General features: G+C 33.7%; 1 protein-coding gene across 6 annotated transcripts in view; it reads right to left on the bottom strand.

Moving 5' to 3' along the window:
* Positions 1 to 1,157: 1,157 nt before the first annotated feature.
* The window catches only part of LOC128210975 (guanine nucleotide-binding protein G(i) subunit alpha-3-like), a 123,056-nt gene continuing 101,791 nt past the window's right edge, over positions 1,158 to 22,422 (bottom strand). For all 6 annotated transcript variants that reach the window (XM_052915336.1, XM_052915337.1, XM_052915335.1 and 3 more), the window contains exons 2-9: positions 13,854 to 13,977; positions 9,687 to 9,871; positions 8,962 to 9,150; positions 6,958 to 7,067; positions 6,468 to 6,596; positions 5,256 to 5,385; positions 2,931 to 3,084; positions 1,158 to 2,485 (exon numbers count right to left, since the gene is read on the bottom strand). In XM_052915336.1, the coding sequence (XP_052771296.1) occupies positions 2,298 to 2,485; positions 2,931 to 3,084; positions 5,256 to 5,385; positions 6,468 to 6,596; positions 6,958 to 7,067; positions 8,962 to 9,150; positions 9,687 to 9,871; positions 13,854 to 13,977 (1,209 nt within the window). In that variant the 3' untranslated portion in view covers positions 1,158 to 2,297. The remainder of the gene's footprint in view (positions 2,486 to 2,930; positions 3,085 to 5,255; positions 5,386 to 6,467; positions 6,597 to 6,957; positions 7,068 to 8,961; positions 9,151 to 9,686; positions 9,872 to 13,853; positions 13,978 to 22,422) is intronic.

Raw genomic sequence — 22,422 nt, 5'->3', positions numbered from 1 at the left:
AGAAGACTAGTCTGAAAAATCTGCTCACAAATGATTTTTCTAAAACTGATATTGTTAATTGACACAATCGCGTTGTTTAATTATCATTTTAAATTGTCTGTACTAGTTTTTAATCATTTCCCGGATGTAAAACCTTTCAAAACAATAAAGTTTATAGCTAAACATTGTTTATGAGATCTTAAAAAAATGGCAATAAATCCATTTGACAAATTCCCTATGAACGTCATTAATATTTACAAAACTCAACATCTGTACAGTTATGTTGCATCAACTATAATTGCCCCCGGGAAATCAAAACATTTTGAAACGCAAACACTCGCAGTGTTTGATAGCTTTCGAAACCATTCAAGATGTTCACAATAAGTCCGATGACCTTTATAACACCGATTTTAAATTGAAAGGTTTCTTGCTGTCTGAGTACATTATTGGTGTGTTGTAGTAATGTATTTTATGATTTCGCAATAGACGATTGTTGACCACCAAATATAACTTGCAACACGCAAATCTTCGTCAATCCAAGCACAAGGCATTCGATATATCATTTAAGAATACCGTTAAAACATGTTTTCCAATTCCACACCACATAAATAAAATTAAGTATATTTAAATTAAATCAGCATAAGTGTTTAAGCAAAGTTTAAGGAAAAAACATGGCAGGTCGATGAAAATATCCATGTAAATTTATATTCGTGTTCCAACGATATCTTGTTATTATGTAGTGTGTATGTGTGTGTGTGTGTGTGTGTGTGTGCATGTGCGTGTGTGTGTGCGTGTGTGCGTGCGTGCGTGCGTGCGTGTGTGTGCATGCGTGTGTGTGATCTGTTTGTCGTGTGTATACGTTCGTGTCTCCCGTTTCAAGTCATTTTGGTCATTACCGTAAGTCTATAAACTGGTTTTAACCCTGCAGTTTTCATTGTTTTAAGGGCGGCACTCCCATCAAAGCTTTATCGACTAAGCTTCATCTTCCATGTGTTTGCAGTTTTTATCGGTTATTTAGAGGACTTGTTTAAAAACATTCCCGTCATTTGAAAAGGATATCCGGTCTAAAGAAACACTTCACAGCCCGGTTGCAAATGCATGTATGTACCCAGGGTAGATTTCACTAAAGTGACATCGTACGGCATATATTTTACAATTATATTGTACAAAGCAACTGGTGTGGTTGACTGATTTATATTAGAAATACAACAAAGTAATAACAAGTTACAGCTGTAAACAACATTAATAACAACATTGATAACAAACAACGCCATATAATGTGCAAGTAATGCAAAGTATACGCGAAAGTATCTCTTTTGAATGGTTTGTCACGTTTTTGATTATTAAAAGGCATTTAAGGAGCGTTCACAAGAACATTACTTATTCAGAAGTTGAAATACTAACATGCATGCAATGAAGCAATACCTACCTTTCGGTATTTAAAGATCGGAATAGGTAATGTTCTAAACTAATTAAACAACGAATTGATAATTATATTCCAGACCTGCTTTTAATCATGTTCTTCATTCTTACAAAGATCGACATTTTTATAGACGCATTGTCAGGCAATTATGGCCGAACACATCAGTAATCTGTGTGATCTGTATTATTCCTAAAGATCTTTATACAATTACTACAGAGACAAACATAACTAGCATATATGTACAGCCGCTTGATGGCTGAAATTTGCTATCTACAACAATAAAACTGTGCCTGAGCACAGCCTTTCAAAATGGTATGACAATGTACAAAAATAAAATATTGTAGAACTACATTGCATAGAAATAGATAATTACAATACTTCTACAGATCATTTTTGAATAAACATTTTTGTTCTTACCGTTTTAATTGTCATAAACGCAACCGAGTGAAGACTTACATATCAATATATCTGGATGAAAGCAGCATATTTTACGTCAACAACTGTATCATTTAAAAAAATCCTCTGTTTATAAAGTTATGTAATATCATAACATTTCTGTGATAAATCAAAGTATATCAAAATAATTCACCACATTGTACAATTAATAATGGACTTATTGCAACAGTTAACCCTATTAATTTCAATACTTTTGAATACCATGAATCATTTCATATGTGTCAATCTTCAATTACTGTGTTAACTCTGAACACTTTACACACAGTGTATCACGTGTATCGTTTTCTGAGTTTTATACTTCACGCTTAAACTTCCGAGTGGACGTAGACACATCGAAAAAAGTTCAGCTTAGACAAAGAAAATAATTCGCAACTAATAGGTACTTTAACTAACACTTACATGAAAACATAAAGTACTTCAGGATATCAAGTTTTTGCATTCAAAACAGTCCTCCAGTTTTCCGAAAGTTTATTTCCGCCACGATATTAAGAACTTTAGAGAGGACGTCTGCCATCATAGTGACGTCAGTTGCGCACGCAACGTGTGTGTACACGTGCTTGTGACACGGGCGACTTTGCTCGAACTGGTCCTTGATGTATTTGATACAGGTTTCTGGACTGTTGTCGCCTGAAATGAGATACGTGTACTGAATTAATGAATTTTCAACATGGGTTTAATCAATAATATTGACTCCACAAATTCTTTTGACAGTTTTTTTTCTCGTTCATTCGATTTTAAAAGATAATAAATCATTGGTGCAACTTATACTTTATACGTATAATAACTTATTTATCTTGTCCATTGTCGTTTGACCTCTTGATCCTAAACAGGATTGATTTATTTTACTTGGCTTGTCCGAGTAGTTCTCAGTATATTATTATCCTATGTTTAGGAGTTATATGTATTTAGTCACGTGATTACATAACTTCTGCGTCGTTTTGGCAAATGTTAAGAGTATATATTCTACATTTCAGTTACTGGCTCTTCCATATGTTTCACCAAGCCAAACTGGTTTGACTAAAACGAGGGCATTTCAAAAGCACAAAAACCAATGAACGTAGAATAAACATACCACTGTAGGTCTTGACAAATGTCTTGAACTGGACGTGTTTGAGTTTCTCCGTGAAGAGATCGTACTTGTTCAGGAAGAGTAGGAAGTCTGTTCGTTCAAGATAGTGATTGTGTGAAACTTCATGGAACATCTGCAGACTGTCCTCAAGGGAGTTCTACGGGTAGAGATTATAAGCGTGCGACTTGAATCAATTGAAAATAAAGGATACAATGACATGATTTTATTTAAAATACTTGAAAAGGCTAAGACAAGTACATCAAAAGTATCAAAATACTGTCTCGGTTTGACTCAGAATGTTTCTTGGCATTTACTTATTTACATGACATTATACTATCAACTTTCAATGAAACGCCTTCAGCGATACAGTGATGTTTGAAAAGAATAACTCGTAATGTTAATTACCGTCCATGAGAAAATAACGGCACGTTAGGATGATAATGGCAGAATTGCCCAAAATGACGAGAACGTGCACAATGACGTCATTTACGATATAAATATGGCCGACTGATAACTGGTAGGCAAAACATTTACATTAGCAAAGCCTTTAAAGGGATTTAAACGAAATTACTGATACAAGTGAAGTGATTTAATGACACGCTCCGTGTTTTAGTAACGAGTGTCACCGGGAACCGTACTGGAAAGTTACATTCCGTGAAAGTAATAACACAGTGAGACAAGGAAGAGTTTTATTGAAAAGCTTTTGTTTAATCGAGAAATAAAGTAAAGTGCTAGGGTCATTCCAGCCTTGATTCTCATTAAACTGCTCCTAGGCTGGATTGAACCACGCTATGTTCACATATTGAAATGTTTATCAAAATTTGTCGATGTAAAACAGTAAGAATATTTAAAAAATATGGAAATATTGCCGTCCAATTCCATACAAACACGTGCGAAAAGGACTTCAATTGTCAATTACACGTTGTTTTAATAGCTAATTTCATTCCAAAGCAATAGGTTATGTCTCATGGGTTACAGATCATCAGATTACATTTTTTTTAGTAAATGATGTAGCCATCAAATCCTATGTTTGTCTACAATATAATTTTCAGAATTATTTAATTTAATTAAATGACATAACACAGAGTAAGCCAAGCTTGACCATGACTTCCGGTTGATAGTTGTCCTAGTGAAAAATATTTCAACAAAGCCCTCGGGCAATTCTTCCCACTGGGGGCATTTATCAATCAAAGGCCATCAACCACTTATTTTTATAAGTAGCCACCAACTTGCTGTGGACATTTGTCGCTTAACGATAAATCATCATGAAAATGATTGACCAAATACATATAGAGAATGACAAAGGCAGTCTTGTTTTGAATTGACACAAATTGTTAACATCGCACCAATACGCGAATAGACTTTTTACTAAGATGAAAAAAACACATGCTGGACATATTGGCATTTCTCAAACCATTCCAACGAACTATTTTAACACAGCTGTTTATTGCTGCAATCAAAGTTATTATGAATATATTTCATGAATGCATTGGGTATATAAATAATTTATGAATTTCCGCAAATGTACTTATAGAACAAGGTAAAACAATACTTAATGCCATTATTGCAAAAGTTTGCGCCTTTACCTATTGATATTTGTGCATACAACAATTGGACAAAAATAATCTGAATATGGTCCAGAGCCTTCCACAGAGAATATTCTTAGCTCATAATTTTATTTAATAGTATCTACTTAACGCCCTTAAAGTAAATACATATTGCGTTGGTTCAGACGAGGTCACTTGCTTTGAAATGGGTTTTTACTCCATCTTTCCTCATGAGTTTTATACCAGACACCGTGATATTCAATTATATGAACAAAAAGGTACAGGATATGGACAGATATTTGCAGTATTGACAACGCTGAAACGTCTATATTCAATTTACATGAACGTTAATTGGAAAATTACGGGTCATATCCGTGTTGACGTATGAATCAATGTTTACTTGTTAATCTTAATATATAACATTTCAACAACAACACAAAAATTCAATTAAAATGTTTTATAAATAGTTAATAAGTATTTTATTTTAAGTGGTACGATATTAGAAGTTCTAAACTCCCATAAGGTTATCAAGTTAGCAAACATACCCACCGTTTCATCTCATCCAAATCATGGGGCATACAAACCATTACACAGAATTACCGCTACCGTCATATTGGTAACCAACGCCAGGCCTTTCATACAATAAAACGGTCTGAACGCCAGTCTCATCATCAATCTATGAATTATGCCGCATCACGATTAACCTTACCAACTCTTCTGGGGTTTCGTCATAATCGCTGAGGGCCACGTTATACACTCACCAAACTATAACCTAACGTACCAATGATTCGTCTTCTTCTAATGTCTCATCGAAAGCACTGAGGGCCACAAAGAAGAGTACGACTGTCACATTCTCGAACACATGGATCCACTTCTTCCTCTGGCTTTTCTGACCCGCCACGTCAATCACCCTGCAATATTAATTGGTAAAACTGCCAAACACCTTTCCGACATGTTTTGCAATAGATATTCAAAAGCTGGTTCTTGAATGAAATAGTTGTATCGGAAACAATTGGTAAATATTGTTACTCTTATCTTGACTGCCTACAAAATTTTAAGAACACTTAAGCGAAGAAACTTTCGAAAATGTGCGTATTTTCAACATGGCATGACTCCAATTTGACCAACCAGAAAAGAAGTTTACGTTGAACATAATTAACTTCAAAATAAACGAAAGAAAGATTTACAAATTATTAAAAATGATCGACTGCACTGTAAATATTACTTCATTTTGTTGTTTGCCGGCTACTGTTATTGTACCTTTGAGATGTCTTTCAACAAACAGAACGAAGGTTAAGTTACCTTATCTATTTCGGTTGTTGATTAGAAGACAGTTGAAAAACTAATTTGTTAAATAACGAGATTTAGATCTCTAGTGGTCACAGAGCTGTTATCTCTATGACGTAATTAGTCAACAAGATGAACGCTTATATGATGTAGTCACGCAATGTTGTCCTTAAATCAAAGTCTGTGTTTTAAACGCAAGACTTTGTTTGGAGACTATTCAGAGAAGAAATCTCACGCGAATATTGAACCAAAAGGCATAAGCGAGCTGCACCGAAGTAAGATTTTACATTAAAACTATTGATTCAAACTGGCAGATACCGGGTCAGTATTCTTGCGTTTTTACATCGAAACAACTTGATGATTTCGAAAAACACGCTGTTTTAATGGCTTTTAGTTTCTCACAAAGAATTATTTCCAACAGAATCATTTAAATGTCAAATCAACGTCCAAAGCAGTTTGCCAATTTATTATAATGGTCCTTGCGAATAATTCAACATCAGCAATTTCTTCAATACAAGTCGTCTCTTAATAGAAAAGATATGAAAGAGAAGCCTACGCAATATGTCGATGTTCTCTAAGGCAAATAATTTACCTCCAAATGCTTACCTAACGTATGCTATTTGTCTGCAAATGGATTGCTTGTACAATGTTATTGGCAATTTTCTTGATGTATTTGCGAACGCAATATTTATGTTGCTTGGTTTACCTGTATATGAGGTCGTCCACGTTAAATAGATGCTCAATAACGCCGAGTGTAGGCCTCCGTATATAAAGAATGTCTTGATGCGTTGGAACGTACTTCTCCGACAACATACGCTCTAGGTTACTTAAGAAACTGAAGAAATAACAGGAGAAGGATTTGTTTGACGTTTCGAAACATAAATAAATGAGGGTGGTCGAGTGTTCCAGTTTTAAAAACTGTTTAGTTCTGGATTCTAACCAAAATCTGGTTCTTACTATCAACAGATGTAAATGCTTCCATTAGCTTTGTTAACAAAGAATTTTACAGGGCTGGACCCATGGATTGTCATTAACGATTGTAGTACTCAAACATACGAGCTGAAAGCAAAATGCGTCTCCAATCTTCAATGAACGATAAAATAAATCAGTCATTTATTGATGTTTTCATTTGACTCAGTCCAAACCAACTATTTGTTGTTGTTATATCTTGAATTTATGAAACTTAAGTGACGTACTAAACTTCCTGCGGCCTAAGGCAAGCTGATTCACCCTTTCTGTGAACAAGTTCGGTGAATGCCCGCTGAAAGCCGCTGTCATCCCATAATGTAAGCAATAGTCTCTGATCCTGCAAGACAAACAGATGCAAATAAATGGCGAACCCTTTTATGACTATTAACTAATTTAACAAATCTAATATTTATACAATAAAATGATATGCTGCCGAACTTCCGGTATAAAATAAGCTGAACGTTAGCTGCTTTTTTCGATATGTTTTGTCGTAGATGCTTGTTCCTGACACGTCAGCGTTACAATTATCTGAACACTATAATGCTATAGTATTGCAAGTCTATATTATAATTCGGGCGGCAAATAGTGGCTTGCTTACGTTGTATATAACAGACCATGCATATAAATGAATATTTTAAACGATTTAAATTCCAATGTGTCTTCAAAAGCTTGTAGAAGCAAACATTCGTAAATTGGTGGCCATGATCGGTTGGTACAGGCATTTGAATTGTTTTAGTTTCATTGTGTTGTTTACAATAAACTCGAGTCCAATGCTCAAATAAAATGGATTTCACTTGTTTGCCTTTGCTAATATCGTTAAGATAGAAATAGTTTTAAGATAGCACTGAGCCCGAATTTTTATTTTAATATTTATTTGAAAAACTATTGAAAAAAGCTTAGAAGTCAAAGGTTTCAATATAAAGCCCGTTTAATGGCACAGGTTAAACGCCAAAGACATAGAACATATTACGATCGAACATATTATTGCTCATTCTGATCCTCAAATTTGTTTAGAAATAGTACAGACAACTAAAGAAGAAGACATTTTCAAAAAAAATACTAGATATTTAGCAGTAAAATACACATTAAATAGGACGCTGCACAGTTCTTTACCCAGTAATTCTAAAATACAGCTATTTTTCGAAATGATAGTGAGGTTGAAACGCGTTCGATTAAATTATTTAATCAGATTGACCTGATCATGCACCCTAAATAGCATAACATCGCAGCTGAATGAAAATATAAATATAACGTAGGATCTTTTTGAACTTGTATTTTTATTTAAATCGTATTTTGTATTATATAAAATGCCGACTTAAATTATGATTAATAATTATTATAAATGTTATTGCATTTATACATTCATAGTGCTGACATATAGATAATTTATTGTATGTCCAAATATGGCCGTCTATAACGAGTTAGAAATGCAATATATTTTTTGCAAGGTTTTCACTATGAGTTCAATAGCTTGCCTGAACATAAATAAAAAGAAACAACTCTGGCTGGGATTCCAACCCCGAACATAAATAAAAAACAACAACTGTGGCTGGGATTCCAACCCCGTTAGGACTGCACAAAAGATCAATAGTTCTAAACATTTATGACTTCGCTTCACGGAATTATAATTTATTCGTGCTTATAACTGATAACATTGCTAGGCATAGCCGAACTTGCCCCAAAAGTATTCGGGAATGTACCAATCACTCATTAGCCATCTGATAACTAGTCATTGTGTAATATATGCATGCATGTGAATCAAGATCAGACCTATACAAAAATATCATCCATATTCTGAAAAGATTGTTAACCTTCTTTTTTGAAGTTTCTGGTTTCCACTCTTCAATAACTATACATCTTTTAGTAAAACAAAAAGTTTTTGCTTTCAAAGCATGTGATTGGAAATTTATGAACAATGCTCTAAAATAGTACCGTTTGATTAAAAAGATGGTCTTCTCTCGCTTTCAACAGTATAAAGCAACTCTAAAGCTACGGTCATGTCTAATAAATATAAATTAGGCTTTACGAAATGTTACGGGGATTAAGTATTCTCGATCATGTATCAATTTACTAATGATTTGTCAATGATTAAATAATAGTGTGGTCAATTCTAAACACCGCACCGCTAAATGAGAAAAAATCTAAATCTCGGAAGATGATACAAATCAACTAAATCATTCACAATTGTTACATGACAGTTTATTTATATAATACAAATATATATATATTACATGTTCGGATATACCCCCACATTTCACACTCATATATGCGAAGCGTTTGCCCAGTTCTGTACACGCCATTGCCAGAAGCGAGTTAGCTCCCTTGCCCGGTTGTTGCAAATCGTCAGGGGTGTAAGTCTTTTTAAGCATCTCGTTAAAATCAAGCACCGGGTTTCGTGTCTGGAAATCTATGGCTTGATTCTGAAATGCAAACATGCAAATGTAAGCGCGTGAAAAAGGTATAAACACATGCAACATTTTGAATCATATTCTGCTTATATATGGTAAATTGAGTTGAGATTGATATTTGACTTGAGTACTTTAGTGATATTGGGGCCGGTACTTTAGAAGAGATATGGTTCAGGAGAAGAGAGCATTCAAGAGTCACGCGAATATCTTGCCTTTTGAAACCTAGTGAATGTATCATATTCATTCCACGCCTGCGTAATATCAATATTACCATATCAATAGTGTCACAAGTGTATACAGTATTATTTCACACAGCCATAATTCAGGTTCCGTGCTTGTTATACCATACGTGACCGCTTAGTAAATCTCTTTGGGAATTACATATACGTAGTGCCGTGACGCGGGACGTGCGAACCTAAATTGCCCACTTTAGTAATCGATATTTCTATGTACTCACTTTTATTGACAATATTATTCGTTTCAAATAACATTTAATCAAATATTTCTTTATTGCACAATATGATATTAAATATAAGTGCACTCTATACCATATATGCGTCGTTGTCAAACTTGATGTTTTCTATTCGCATGTGGTCAATAACTTTATGGACGGCCCCGGATATGTTGTCATGCACCTGATGCTTATACGGCCCTCTCTCATCCTCCGGAAATCCGTCCCCGTAATGGATACGTAACTGCTTAACGAATGTGCTCTTTCCAGAGTACGCCCCACCTGCAGTGGGAAATAGATGTGAAGTTAATGGGGCAGTTATAATACGTCTTGTTGTAAAACATGTTGATACACAGGTTGATGCTGTAACTGTTTGACACTCTACTCATTCGGGTACATTTCTGCTGTGTTACATATGGAGCCTGTTTATGTGAAGTGGTAACATATGCCCTACCCTGTGGAAGGTATTGTTCAGGCTAAGAGATTGACTAAAATGAAATAGTTTACTTAAATGCGTGATTCTTTACATAAATAAAATACATTATTCTTTGCTGTTTTACATGAAAGCTTTCAATTTATGTTGGATTAAATTATTCTTCAGTCAACAGTTTCCCTTTTGCGCCATATGACGTCAGTGGAATTTCCAAATTTTATTTTAAGGCGGCATATCATAAACTGTCTTTTAAGATTTTAACACCTTGTTTAACCTGTGGCATTATTTCAGATGTCAACCATTCTACCTCGGGACATCAGTTTTGAAAAATACCCAAATAACCATTATTTAACTGTTTGTTTTTCACTAAACAAAAAAAAAACGTGTCGCACTGCATGACTTACTACAGCAAGGAAAAATGTTTTGGATGCAAACTCGATAAATACATTGACTTTGGACAATACCGGGAAATAGAACAGATATTAACAATATATGAAAAGTGCGATGTATCATCTTTACAGCAATTAAAACCCTTTTTTTCGTTTTCTTTTAAAACAAAAGAACATACAATGTTTTTGGGTTTTTTTTGTCCGATTTCCTCCATAACATTGATGTGTGTACTTCCTACTGGTCATGCTAGTAAAACAGAAATAATCTATAATTGTATTTATTTAATACCGTACGTTTTGATAGTGATATAATTATATATATATTGTGTTATCCACGTGCATATTTGAGCATTTCTTTATTTCCGAGAAAGACATTGTAAAATCATTCATGGTTTGAAACTTCACTGGTGTCAATTTGGTTCTTCTTATAAAAGATGAAAATCTACTGAAACGCATTTGTCTTATTATGGTATAAGGTTTCCATTTGTATTTACGCCATGACAAATGTTACAACCTTTGCAAGTATATTCAGCCTGAGACTCTTTTGTATTATCATAAGCGGTAAAAGCTTTCAAATCTATCACAACTATTATATGCATAAGCATGCATCAAAGACAACACGAAGCCGGCTTTAGCTATTAAAGAAACTAAAGGAACCATGCATATCTAATAACTGTTCGTGATAAGATGTGTTAAATAAAGAGTTGCATTATTTCGTCCGATCCAAGTTCTATCAAATTATGTTATTTTCTTTAGTTCCATGAGTGTTCTGCAATTCAATTGCAATGACAAATGAGACAAGAAATGCATTCCTAAATGGGTTTCGTAAGAAATGATGATGAAAGTTCACTTCTCGAGGACCAAGACTGGTAGAATATCACCAACCCTGGGGTCATAAAAACAACAACAATATAATTACAAGGAATAATAAATAGTTTCACTTATACCGTATAAATTACTATGAGCATATGTCATTTTGATCCGAAACAAGCAAAAGGCGCCAAATAAGAAATCAAAACGTTTGATTACTGTAAGAGCATACTCATATTAAAAAGATCAAAATACGCTTTGCATAATTGTGTTTTCGACCGTTATTCAAATAACAGTATTTGTTACTGAGTTTCGAACAAAAAAAGCACACTCTATCAATTGAAAAAACATGATGAAACTAGAAATCGTTTAAAAGCAGTTCCGTATAGGGAGTGAACGATTGGATCTTACCAGTTAGATAATGTGAAAATGTATAAGGAAGCACCTTGTTACCCATGAATGTCTATTTTATTTTATAATATGTTATGTTATGGCATTCCTGTAATCAAAATGTAAAACCATAACCGTGAAGCAAATACAGAATAAATAAATGTCAAACGAATTTTATAAATTAAAATCATATTTTTATGCTAGTTTAATTGAGAAAACAAATATTTACCAAAGATATAATATGTGTCAAATCAATGGTCTGCATGTTTAAATGCTCAGCCGGTTTATTGAAAAATAAGTGAACATAGTGTATATTTACTATATACGTCAAAATAAAACTATAATAATGTCTCATGTCATTGCTCAGCGTGTAGGCAGTGGTTTTATTTCTGCAGCAAAACATGTTTTGGATATATTAGACTGTATACTATAGTTGTACATTTACAATGACAAAGCAGTCGATATGGAACTAAAAAGGAACTAAAATGATCGTAGTTTTGTTTCATTTTTATGGAAAATATGTACGTTTGTTAAGGAATGTTAAACGAGTCCATGGTATTTATCCATTATTATGTAATTGGTTGATAAAGGGTCTGCAATATTGAAAGGCGAAATCCTGGATCACGAAGGAATAGTTTTTGTTGCACGAACCTATTTGAGTTGCTTTTGTACGTGCTTCAAACGTCTTTTAGCCCTTCCCCCAAAGCCAAATATGCCAGCACAAATTTATTCCCTAGTTTAAAAGCACAAAGTTGTTTAACTCATTAGATTAAACAATAATTAAAAAGTAAGTAAGCAAATCCTGGCATCATAGTTAACCACCTCAGCAGTCGCGAGTGTACAGTAGGAATTTGTCAACGTAGATAGTTGACAAAATACAAATCTTAAATATACGACAACATATTCTGACGAACTCTATATGCACAAAACGAAAACCTATAATGGTCATGCTGTTTTTGTTCTAAAAATTATACAAACCTCGCCGATATGAAAAAAAATAACTATTAGGAAAATACACCACCCGCAATGCCCTAAGAATAATTCTACAGTGAATTACAATACTGTAGTCTGTCCATTCGAGTCAAAGGGATCAGCTGGGAAATTGACCGGTTCTTACTTCTCAGGATCATTGTTTAAATTAATGGTAGAATTGTATGCAGACTTTGATTATAGACTGACCATTGCTCACGCTGGGGAATTGTCGACATCTGGTTTTAATAAAAGAAGATAAACGAGATAATCATAAACGAAGGGGTAGACTTAAGGAGACCAACAATAAAACACCACACTCAATACAAACAACAATTTATCTCTGCATATACTATTGCTTTAAAACTTAATTTAAAAAAGTCGTATTTCAAAGTAGTTTTCCATTATAGTACCCTTGTACTTCCGTAGCTTATGGAATAGACTAAAACGACGTGCTATACAGTGACAAGACCTACCTACCTCGCATTGGCATTGCAATTTCGATTACAATTGTCAAAATAACTTGTCATGGTAACGAATTCAATAACAATGCATATCTATAAATTAATTTAGTATATAGCTCGCACACACGAGGCAGCAGTGTAAGCCCGCCCTTCCTATATATTCAGCCTCTGATCGTCTAGAAGCCGATATATTGCAATCTTACCTGACACAAATAAACACAGTTACAAGTGTTTTTTATCAAAGTGAATGTTCGTTTCTCGTTTATCTCCGACCTTGTTGTAGGTTGGATGGATATTTTGACTGTTCTTACATATAATGATACGCCTGCCTACCTTATCGTAGTAACTATATAAGCGCGTCAATGTTCTGGTTTTCAGGTCGTTTGGTAATAGATGGTCTGTATCCTGATTGTTGGTTCCCCAGTGACAAGTTGGCCTACCTTTAACTTTGTTTCTCCTTTTTCTAACGGTATTTTATATAATTGGAGGTTGTAACTCTTTAATTTTTATGATTTAGAGTGTCTTTGTATAAATAGTGAGTACATCTACCTACCAATCAGTAAGATAGCTCTGTTTCTTGCTGTTGCTCACTTTCCCTACTTTGCCTGTTGGTTCTATATAGTATAATACTGGGCATACTTATCAGTAAGATAAGTCAGTCTCCTGCTGTTGCTCGCTGATGCTTTTCAGCCTGTTGATTATATATAGAAAAAAAAAACCAACCTATCAGTAAGATGGTTTTGTCTCGTGTTGTTGCTCACTAATCTTACTCTGCCTGTTGGTTCTATATAGTTACAACTCCTGCCTACCTAGGAGCAGTAGTGTCAGTTCGTTTTTCCTCTGTTCCAGGTCTTGTTGTAGCTGATGGTCGATGCTCTGACTCCTCTTGAAAGCGTCCTTGGACATCTTTCCCATTGCTGACATCGACAACGCCTGTAAAGAGATACACTACAAATACAGCATTGGAGGAAGTTTTATATATATTCTTGCAAATATGAAAATGTTGTTCAATGCTGTTGATTAAAATTAACAAAGCTTTTTGTATAAATTCATAGTAGGCACAGACTAAATTCAACACTTTAATACGAATTACGAATACGACTTTGAATTGCTGAAATAATACCACCATCTGCATAAGAAGTACTATTGTTCATGCTTATCATTCATTAATTATACAAGGGAAAATGCACGGACAAGACCAAGAAGCCATCACCTAAACAATTCCCTAAATTATGATGAACTTGTAAAGACGATGCACTCAAAGAAAGCTATTTACCGTCGAACACCAAGAAAGACAGATACCACATGCATAAAACATAATATTATAGAAATTATAGAGATATTATGTTAGCTCGAAGCAGATTCAGTAATAATCGCCGACGAATATCAAACGTTGTTTCTCAAGGTCAGTGACATTGTTTTACTAGTCCATATTTTGTAAATTCCTTGATTGCAACGTTTTAAAAGCACGTTTTAACTGTGTTTCTCCTTGCAAACATAATTATAAGATATAAACGTTGTCTAGAAATTCCGAATCATTTTGATTTTATTGCAGGAAAACAAACTAGAACATATAAGTAAACCACATTAAAGCTTTAAATTATTTTATATTCATATACATAAGGTAATTGCATTGGGATTTCTTAGGGATATCATATTGCATAGTGAAAATAATGTAGAAGTGTAATGCATTCAGCGAATAACTTCAATGACGCTATCTGCTGCTTGTTGGTCTATGATAATGTGTTTGTTAACTCAGTTTATTAGTGACCGATAGCAAGACAATTGAATTTATCGCCAGTATTTTGTCAGTCTTCATTGCTATAGGAAATAAATCAATCTTCGTTTTATATCATTGCGTTTATAACAAATACATAAACTACGATCTGGTTTAAGAAAAGAAGACACATAGCGTCATAGTGCATCAAAACAAATAAGAACAGATAATCAAGATGTTAACATCGTTGTCAAACCTGTAACTAAACTAAAGACTGTTGTTTCAGACGGCCTACTTTTTTACAAATTCACGCTTCTGCCAAGTAAAACTTGTTTGACTTCATTTTGGTAAACCACTCATGCGGTAAACATAAGAATGTGCCAATACACCGGTCAAATATATTTCGTAGAAATGGAAAATTTAAATACAGACTTTAGATATGTGAAAACAAACCAAATGTGTTCATTCTTGAAGCGAATGAAGCAGTTTAAATAATCTTATAAGGAAGGATTCATACACCGGCTCTGGCATATGCAACTTATAATAAAGGTCTATATTACCGCTAAACGCCGCCAACAGGAGACCGTTGTTACTAGTTGACGTCTTTGTATCATCGTCCGTATATATGATTTAAATGTAAATACGCAAGCCTATTTTCAATTCATAAATAATGTTGTTTCCTGGTGTTAGCATTGATATCACGTTTCTTTAGAAATGTTTTTTTCATATACTGTCAATAACACAAATACCACGCAAGATTCTCCAGTGATTATATAAAAGAGATAAGAGATACAGGAAAAGAAACCTAACCAAGCGATTGCTTCGAATGACCGTTTCTGTACTGAAAATCCCGAATTTGCACAATGGATGAATATTCGCAAACCTCAGCGAGCTTATGTATTTGACCGAAATCTCTAAAATGTATGTAACTGTGAGGTCAAACCATACAGTAGACAATGAAAACGTCTTATTTGCCATAATCATTATACGCCTTCAATACAAACTAGTGACGCTCTGTGAATAGTTGTTTCTATGGAATTCTTACGAACAACATTAAACAAGGCAGTTTTGACATATTTACAATAACCCAAATGTTCTTGCCTGTATAGCTGTCGGATTTCGAGGCCTTTTTTCTTCTATCTTGTTTTAAGGTCGTAATTTGTATTTGTGAACGGTGTGGCAGTTAAGTGACATTAACTTTATGCTTGGCTTTGTAAGCCTTTTTCGTTTATTAAGATAAGTTTCATTTCTCATATATTGTTACTTTTTCAGTAGTGTATTTCAGAGACTTTCGAACCTACGGTAGACAAGCATACACCAATGGTCTATGGTCTAAATAAAGTTTGTACTCTTCGTTTCAAATGAGTTGAGTCTTTTATTATGTTGTTAAAATATAATACATAAAACAAATATATTTAAAACAGTCTTTATACAAATTTTAAATGTCTGTCTTATTAATAATTAGTTTTTACAGTTTTCAAGATCAGTCTTTCAAATATCTGTAATAACCAACACTAATAAACCAGAAAACGTCCACTATGTATTAAGAAAACCTGTTACAAGAATTAAAGACACTCTGAGGAAACGAAAACACATTTATACTTTTTTCTGTCTGCAGCAGCCCGTACTAGACAAAGCTGTTTAAGAAAATAAATATGCCATTTGGATGGTTTATCGCGGAAACGACCGTTTGAAAATCCCCAAATTCATTGTTCAATATGCCTTATGTTTTCGTCTCGTAATTAAACACGCAATAATGAACGACGTTGTTTTATGTAATCACAAGGGGGGAGAGCTTTATACAAACACAGATAGTTTTGTTCTGCCTTTACTCACTTTGAATTCGACGGTAAAAAATTCGTTAAGTCCAACATTTTATATTTAGCAAATGTGAATTACATCCTGCATTGATTGATATTCGAATTATTTAATTTATATGCGGTTCCTTTTAAAAATGAATTCTATACTGTTCTTTTGTTGTGTATTGAAAAGGATGAAATGCAAAATAAAATAATTGATTAATATGAGTAAGCGCTTATGAAACCTGAATTACTGCATCTACATTGTAACCTTTATCAGTTTTGTGCATATAGGCTGTATTTCTTTTGAAGAGCATATGGTGATGACCCTTATATTACAGGGTAAATGGAAACAGTTCTCGATCAATCAAAAGGATGGAGAATAAGAAGGCAGAATAACTGAATATAAGTCTGTACATATATGGCAGTGTACTATTTGACACATCAATGCCTCTTTATAAGGACGGTATTGCGACAACACTTCCGAGACGTTATGTTACAATTAGTTTTCAAATGACTCCCGTTACTGTATCTAGGTGAAGTGCTACCGAGTACCATCAATGTGACAATAATCGATTAGAAAGACAAAACTCCTCCCACGTTATGATGCCAAGAAATAAGGAATGTCTAACGTTTCTTCGGAAGACCGCTTCAGTATCCTACATAAAACGATTGTTTGAAGCGATTGGCAGTTGTAATTCAATAATAATAAAGGTCATGACATTAAACGTCCTAGCTAGTCATTGATTACTTAATGCTAAAAGTACAAATAAATTCTGCGAATAAATAACATTCAATTGAAAACTAAACGCACTTTCGCAACCTCATATAAAGCCAGCCAGAGCATTTAAAAACCAATACTTTTTTGTGGCAATATATATTCAAAAAGCTACAGAAACATGCTCAGTAGCAAAAAGTTTAAACATAAACCCGGTTTAGTGGCAATGGGCAAACGCCAAAAACATAGAACACAAAATCACAAACAAGAAACATAGAACAGCACAAAACTCTACAAACAGCACAGTGCATAAATACTATATATATAGATATAAAAATAATTGGTATTTTTATCAAGAATTGTTAGGTATCGCCTTGGAACGGTCAGTAAAATGTAAATTTACTGGGGGTTTAAACAAGTTTATGTGCACAAACCTCACTCTTATCCCAACAATTCTTAATAAAGATAAAACGCAAAAGGTAAATCTTATCAAAGTATGCATTAACTTGAGGAAACTTATCAATAAAACAAATAATAATAAAAAACGAAAAGGTAAACCCCAAGTACTTCAATGATAAGAGATCCCAACTCTATCTGCAGACGGAGGGAAACAATTCAGAGCACCTAATGCAAATACTTTTCAAAGATACGATGCAGTCATCGTAAGAAACCAAAACATCACACACAGTCTGCCTTATAAAATAAAAGGTTCAAAACTGTGTGATCATAGAGTTTCATAATAAAAAGCATCATTGTACTAAAACTGGGAATAAATAAAGAAAACATTATTAGAAATAAAAGCGACATGTTTATGCTATTCTCTCCTTCCAAATGATTTGAAAACGTAAAATATTTGAAGAAAATTAAGTCACAGCCAAAACACTCTGAGTCAGTCAACACGTGCCCGCCAAAAAAGGTTTTAAAGATAACATGAATTAGCAAATTCTTCATAAAAATCAAAGCACTGAATGTTTAGTTATAAAAGGATGCTATATTCAACCCAATATTTTGTTTCAGGTATTCATCTTCAAAAACAAGAAGGCAAGTGCTCTTCAAAATATTACCTTTATATCCACGGTTTAAATAAAATCCAAGTAATTCATTAAGTCTATCTGCCCAACTACCTGCTAGAAACATTTTAATTTTACGAATTTTCTTTAAAAAATTCACCATAAAAATCGGGATGAGCAATACTATCAGCAATGAGCGATTTAAGACTACTATTGTACTTTGATATGAGATTATAATGACCATTAACAAATTTTGAGAAAGTTTTCCTTTATTTAAAATATCGGAAACCCTGCTTTAGAAGTTTTTGCGGCATAAGTTTACTGCGAGAGCTGATTTTTTTACATCTGTACATATTCTAGCAAATCGTATCAACTGTGCAATAAAAACACCATATGATGGTGAAATAGGAACATCACCATCTAAAGAAGGGTAATTAATTATTTTAAAATTAAAATCATCACGTTTATCATAAAGATTGATGCTCAATATATCTTCCTTTACTTTTAGTTGCAAATCTAAATAGGATGCTTTTAAAACGGATGTATTAGATTTATTAAGTTGCAATTGTGAAGGGTATATCGATAGAATGTTATCTGTAAACACAGGATTATCTAAACTTAGAATATCATCAATATATCTAAACGTACTATTGAATTTATCAACAAGAGCTAGATCTCCAGACTGAAATAATTTTAACATATATTCACTTTCATAGCAGTATTAAAAGGGGTCTGCAAGTAAAGGTGCATAATTGGCACCCATCGGAATTCCAATAGTTTGATTATATAAACATTTACCAAATTTAAGAAAAGAATAATTGAGTACAAACTTTAAAACTTCAATGACATCTGTGCATGTCCAATAGATATATTTATCTGAGCGATCATTAGTAAAAAAAAAGCTTTTTTAACATTAACTGCCATGAAAGTAGTTTTCTCCCTCGCAAAAGTGTTTTCGATAAGAGGAGTCAATTTGTTTGTTCATAAAGATTGTGGAATAGATGTATAGAGCGTTGAAAAGTCATAAGTATTAAGTACTGAGACTTTATACCGTCTATTTTCAAAATCATTAACTAAATCTAAAGAATTATTGATAGACCAAAAGAGATTAATTCCAGAATTCTCATAAACTTTACTACAGTATTTTTTCACATGAAACTTTATAGCAGTTAAGCAGGATGTAAGTAAAATTGAAACTTGTTTAGTAGAGCAAGAAATAGAATTAACAATATATCGTGATTTATACGGATATTTATGCATCTTAGGCAACCAGTGTATTGTAGGAATGTTTTTATGATCATCATTCAAAAGAACTTGAAATTTAGCATTATAATCAATATGATTTTTAATAACACTTTCTTCATCGAGTTGGCTAGAATTGTAAGTTCTGGAAGATTGTAACTCTCCAATAATAGTATTTACATAATATAAACGTCAAACTATGATTACATTATTAGCTGCTTTATCAGCTGGTACAAATACAAGTTTTTTTATGTAGGGATTTGATATCCATTATCAACTTTGGAGTTATCGAAATAGACTTTGGGGGAAGTGCCAACGGATTATTGTTGAAAAACTCTATTTTCTATTAGGTACAATATTTTATTCGTCCACGGTAATAAGGCATTTGGTTCAACCCCTTCTCTTTTGCACCAGCTTTTACTATATTTGGATAAAGTGTCTGTCAATTCTAATTTACATGTATGGAAATTAATTTCAGATGCAATCCGATATTTAGGACCTTTAAATATTTAGGGCGCAATTCAACAAGTAACATCAAAGATTAAGTGACTAGTGGGTGTGTAAGCTTGTTTATACTCGCATTCGGGCAATTTATGACCCTTTCGGTAAGTGCTCCGATAAGATTGTTAGTCATTTTAGGGTATTGAAGCATAGTGCACATACAGAATGTAATCCTAGTAGCAGCTACACTGGTTGTTTTAACGTGTACCAGTTAATCGCACTGTCAAATGGGACCAACATTTCACGTCCATCCCGGAAGACGAGCAGTATTTTTAGTGGTGCGACGGGGAATCGAACCTGCGATTCCTGGATCGACAGTCAAGTGTGTTTCCAGTAGAACAAGGATCCGCCAGTGCTTTAAATGTTGGCATCGGGGTTTTGGTGTACTCCCAAAAGAAAAGTCAATGACTAGTCAGAAAGGATGAAATTTGGGCGAATTGTATAACTTTTTTTACCTATATCGAAGTAAAAAGTAAACTTGGATGCATTAAGGGGGAGGCACCCACACCCCGCTCCACCCCTTGGATCCCCTATAGTGGTATAAAATTGGTACTTTTAAGTTACATGTCTTAAATGCTGCAAGGCTTTAAACATATTTTGCTGAAAGGCTTTGAATATATTCTGTTGATACCGCATGATTCAGATACCGCACTGACATTTGTCTGTTTCAAAAGCGGTGCATCTTACTCTTCTAAGATGTAATGTTGGCAATTAAAGCTCATGCTAAGTTGTGTTGTATTGTTGTCAAGCTACTTAACTTGTTTCTGTAGCTTTTCATTTGAAGTTCCATTGATAACAATTTTAAAGCTCTGGTTAAAATCCTTTCTAAAAAAATTCTCAGTTGACCTTGTGACAAAAAAGCAAATAACAGGACAGTAGTTAAAATTGGATCTGAATTATTTTTACAAAAGAAAAACTTAGTATTGAATATTTTCCTTTCAAAAGGAGTCGTTTCTGAAGGTAAGGAATTTATGGTTGCGAGAGTCGCTAAATCAAATTGACTCAAGCTTTGTTGTAAGTGTTGGCTTACGAATGATGGTGTATGGATAAAGCCATTTTGGTCTACACGATAATCGCCCAGTACTCTGTTCGTTTGTTTCAATTTTCTGCAATAGTTTAATGCATTCGATAGTGTTAAACTTTGTTTATGAAATGTTCAAACGGCAACTCCATTTATCTAATAGGGCAGACATGGTTTCACCAAACACAAGTTTCTACATTTTGACTGTTTTAGTGTAGCACAAGTAATTCCTCCAGGGAATTGCCGAAATTCAAACAGTGACGCGTTTACATTTCGCCACACATGAACTTGCAATGTTTGCAAGTTTATCGAAAAGATTCAAGCTGTTCAGAATACGGCCAATGTTTAATTTAAAATGAAAAGGTTATTTTTGGCTAAAATTGATAAAATGATGTGCTACAGTACTGCAAGTACCTCATGCGCTTTACTTTGGCAAACTAACGCGATTCTCTGATAACAGAAACCAGAACCTGTCAAGTAATAGAGCAAGAGAGAATATGAACAACCATTATGTGATTTTCGGAAATATTGTTTGCGAGTTTATTCTTATGAGAGTATAAAATTGGAAATGTTAGACATAAAGATAAATGTCAGGTACACTTGCTGATATAAATTTGAAACCATTATTAGATTACACATCAATAAAACACAACAAAAACAGATATGTTTTTTTAAAAAGTATGCATGCTTGGTCAGTGTAACATTGAAGTGATGCCAATGCGAACACAGATTGTTTATTTTTATAAATTTCTAAACTCTGAAAAAGGTCTCCACACGCTAAATATAATAAATAGAGTTTATTGGAATATTGACGTCATCGTGCTGTAGCTCGAGACAGCTTAATTACTTAGTGATCTGTCGATTACCTTTGCTGCTTTCCAGACCTTATTAAATTTTCAGTCTTTAACATACTTTGTGTCAGAATGAATAGCCTGACGAGATTTAACAATGGTATGAACACACATGTTTCTGACAAGAGACTTGCTTTGGTCAGTTTGACCTTATCAAATTTCACCTCTAAATATCATTTATCAGACAATTGTTCAGGGTAAAAGAATTATCATTTTGCTTAATAGTTTGCTATGATATAGTTATGAAATGGAGCAAAGTTATACTGTTTTATCACATTTGTATTCTAGTACTAGTTCAACATCCAAATTCATCATATTTCAAAAGTAGGAATATGCTTAGGTGCTGTCTTTTTAAATCCACATGTGTATTTGAACAAACATTAACATGTTTTCGAAAAAGTTGGTACGTGGCATTTATTTGCTAAAGTTGTACACACAACTTGAGGTCCGGAGGCGTATGTTTCATTGTTCACAACCACGCTTCATATGAACGATATTGTGATTCGGTGCTTTTTGAAT

Source organism: Mya arenaria, chromosome 12, assembly GCF_026914265.1.
Source record: "Mya arenaria isolate MELC-2E11 chromosome 12, ASM2691426v1".
NCBI classification, from domain to species: Eukaryota; Metazoa; Mollusca; class Bivalvia; order Myida; family Myidae; genus Mya; species Mya arenaria.
Note: the sequence above shows the minus strand (reverse complement) of the source record. Positions and strands in the feature narration are given on the sequence as shown.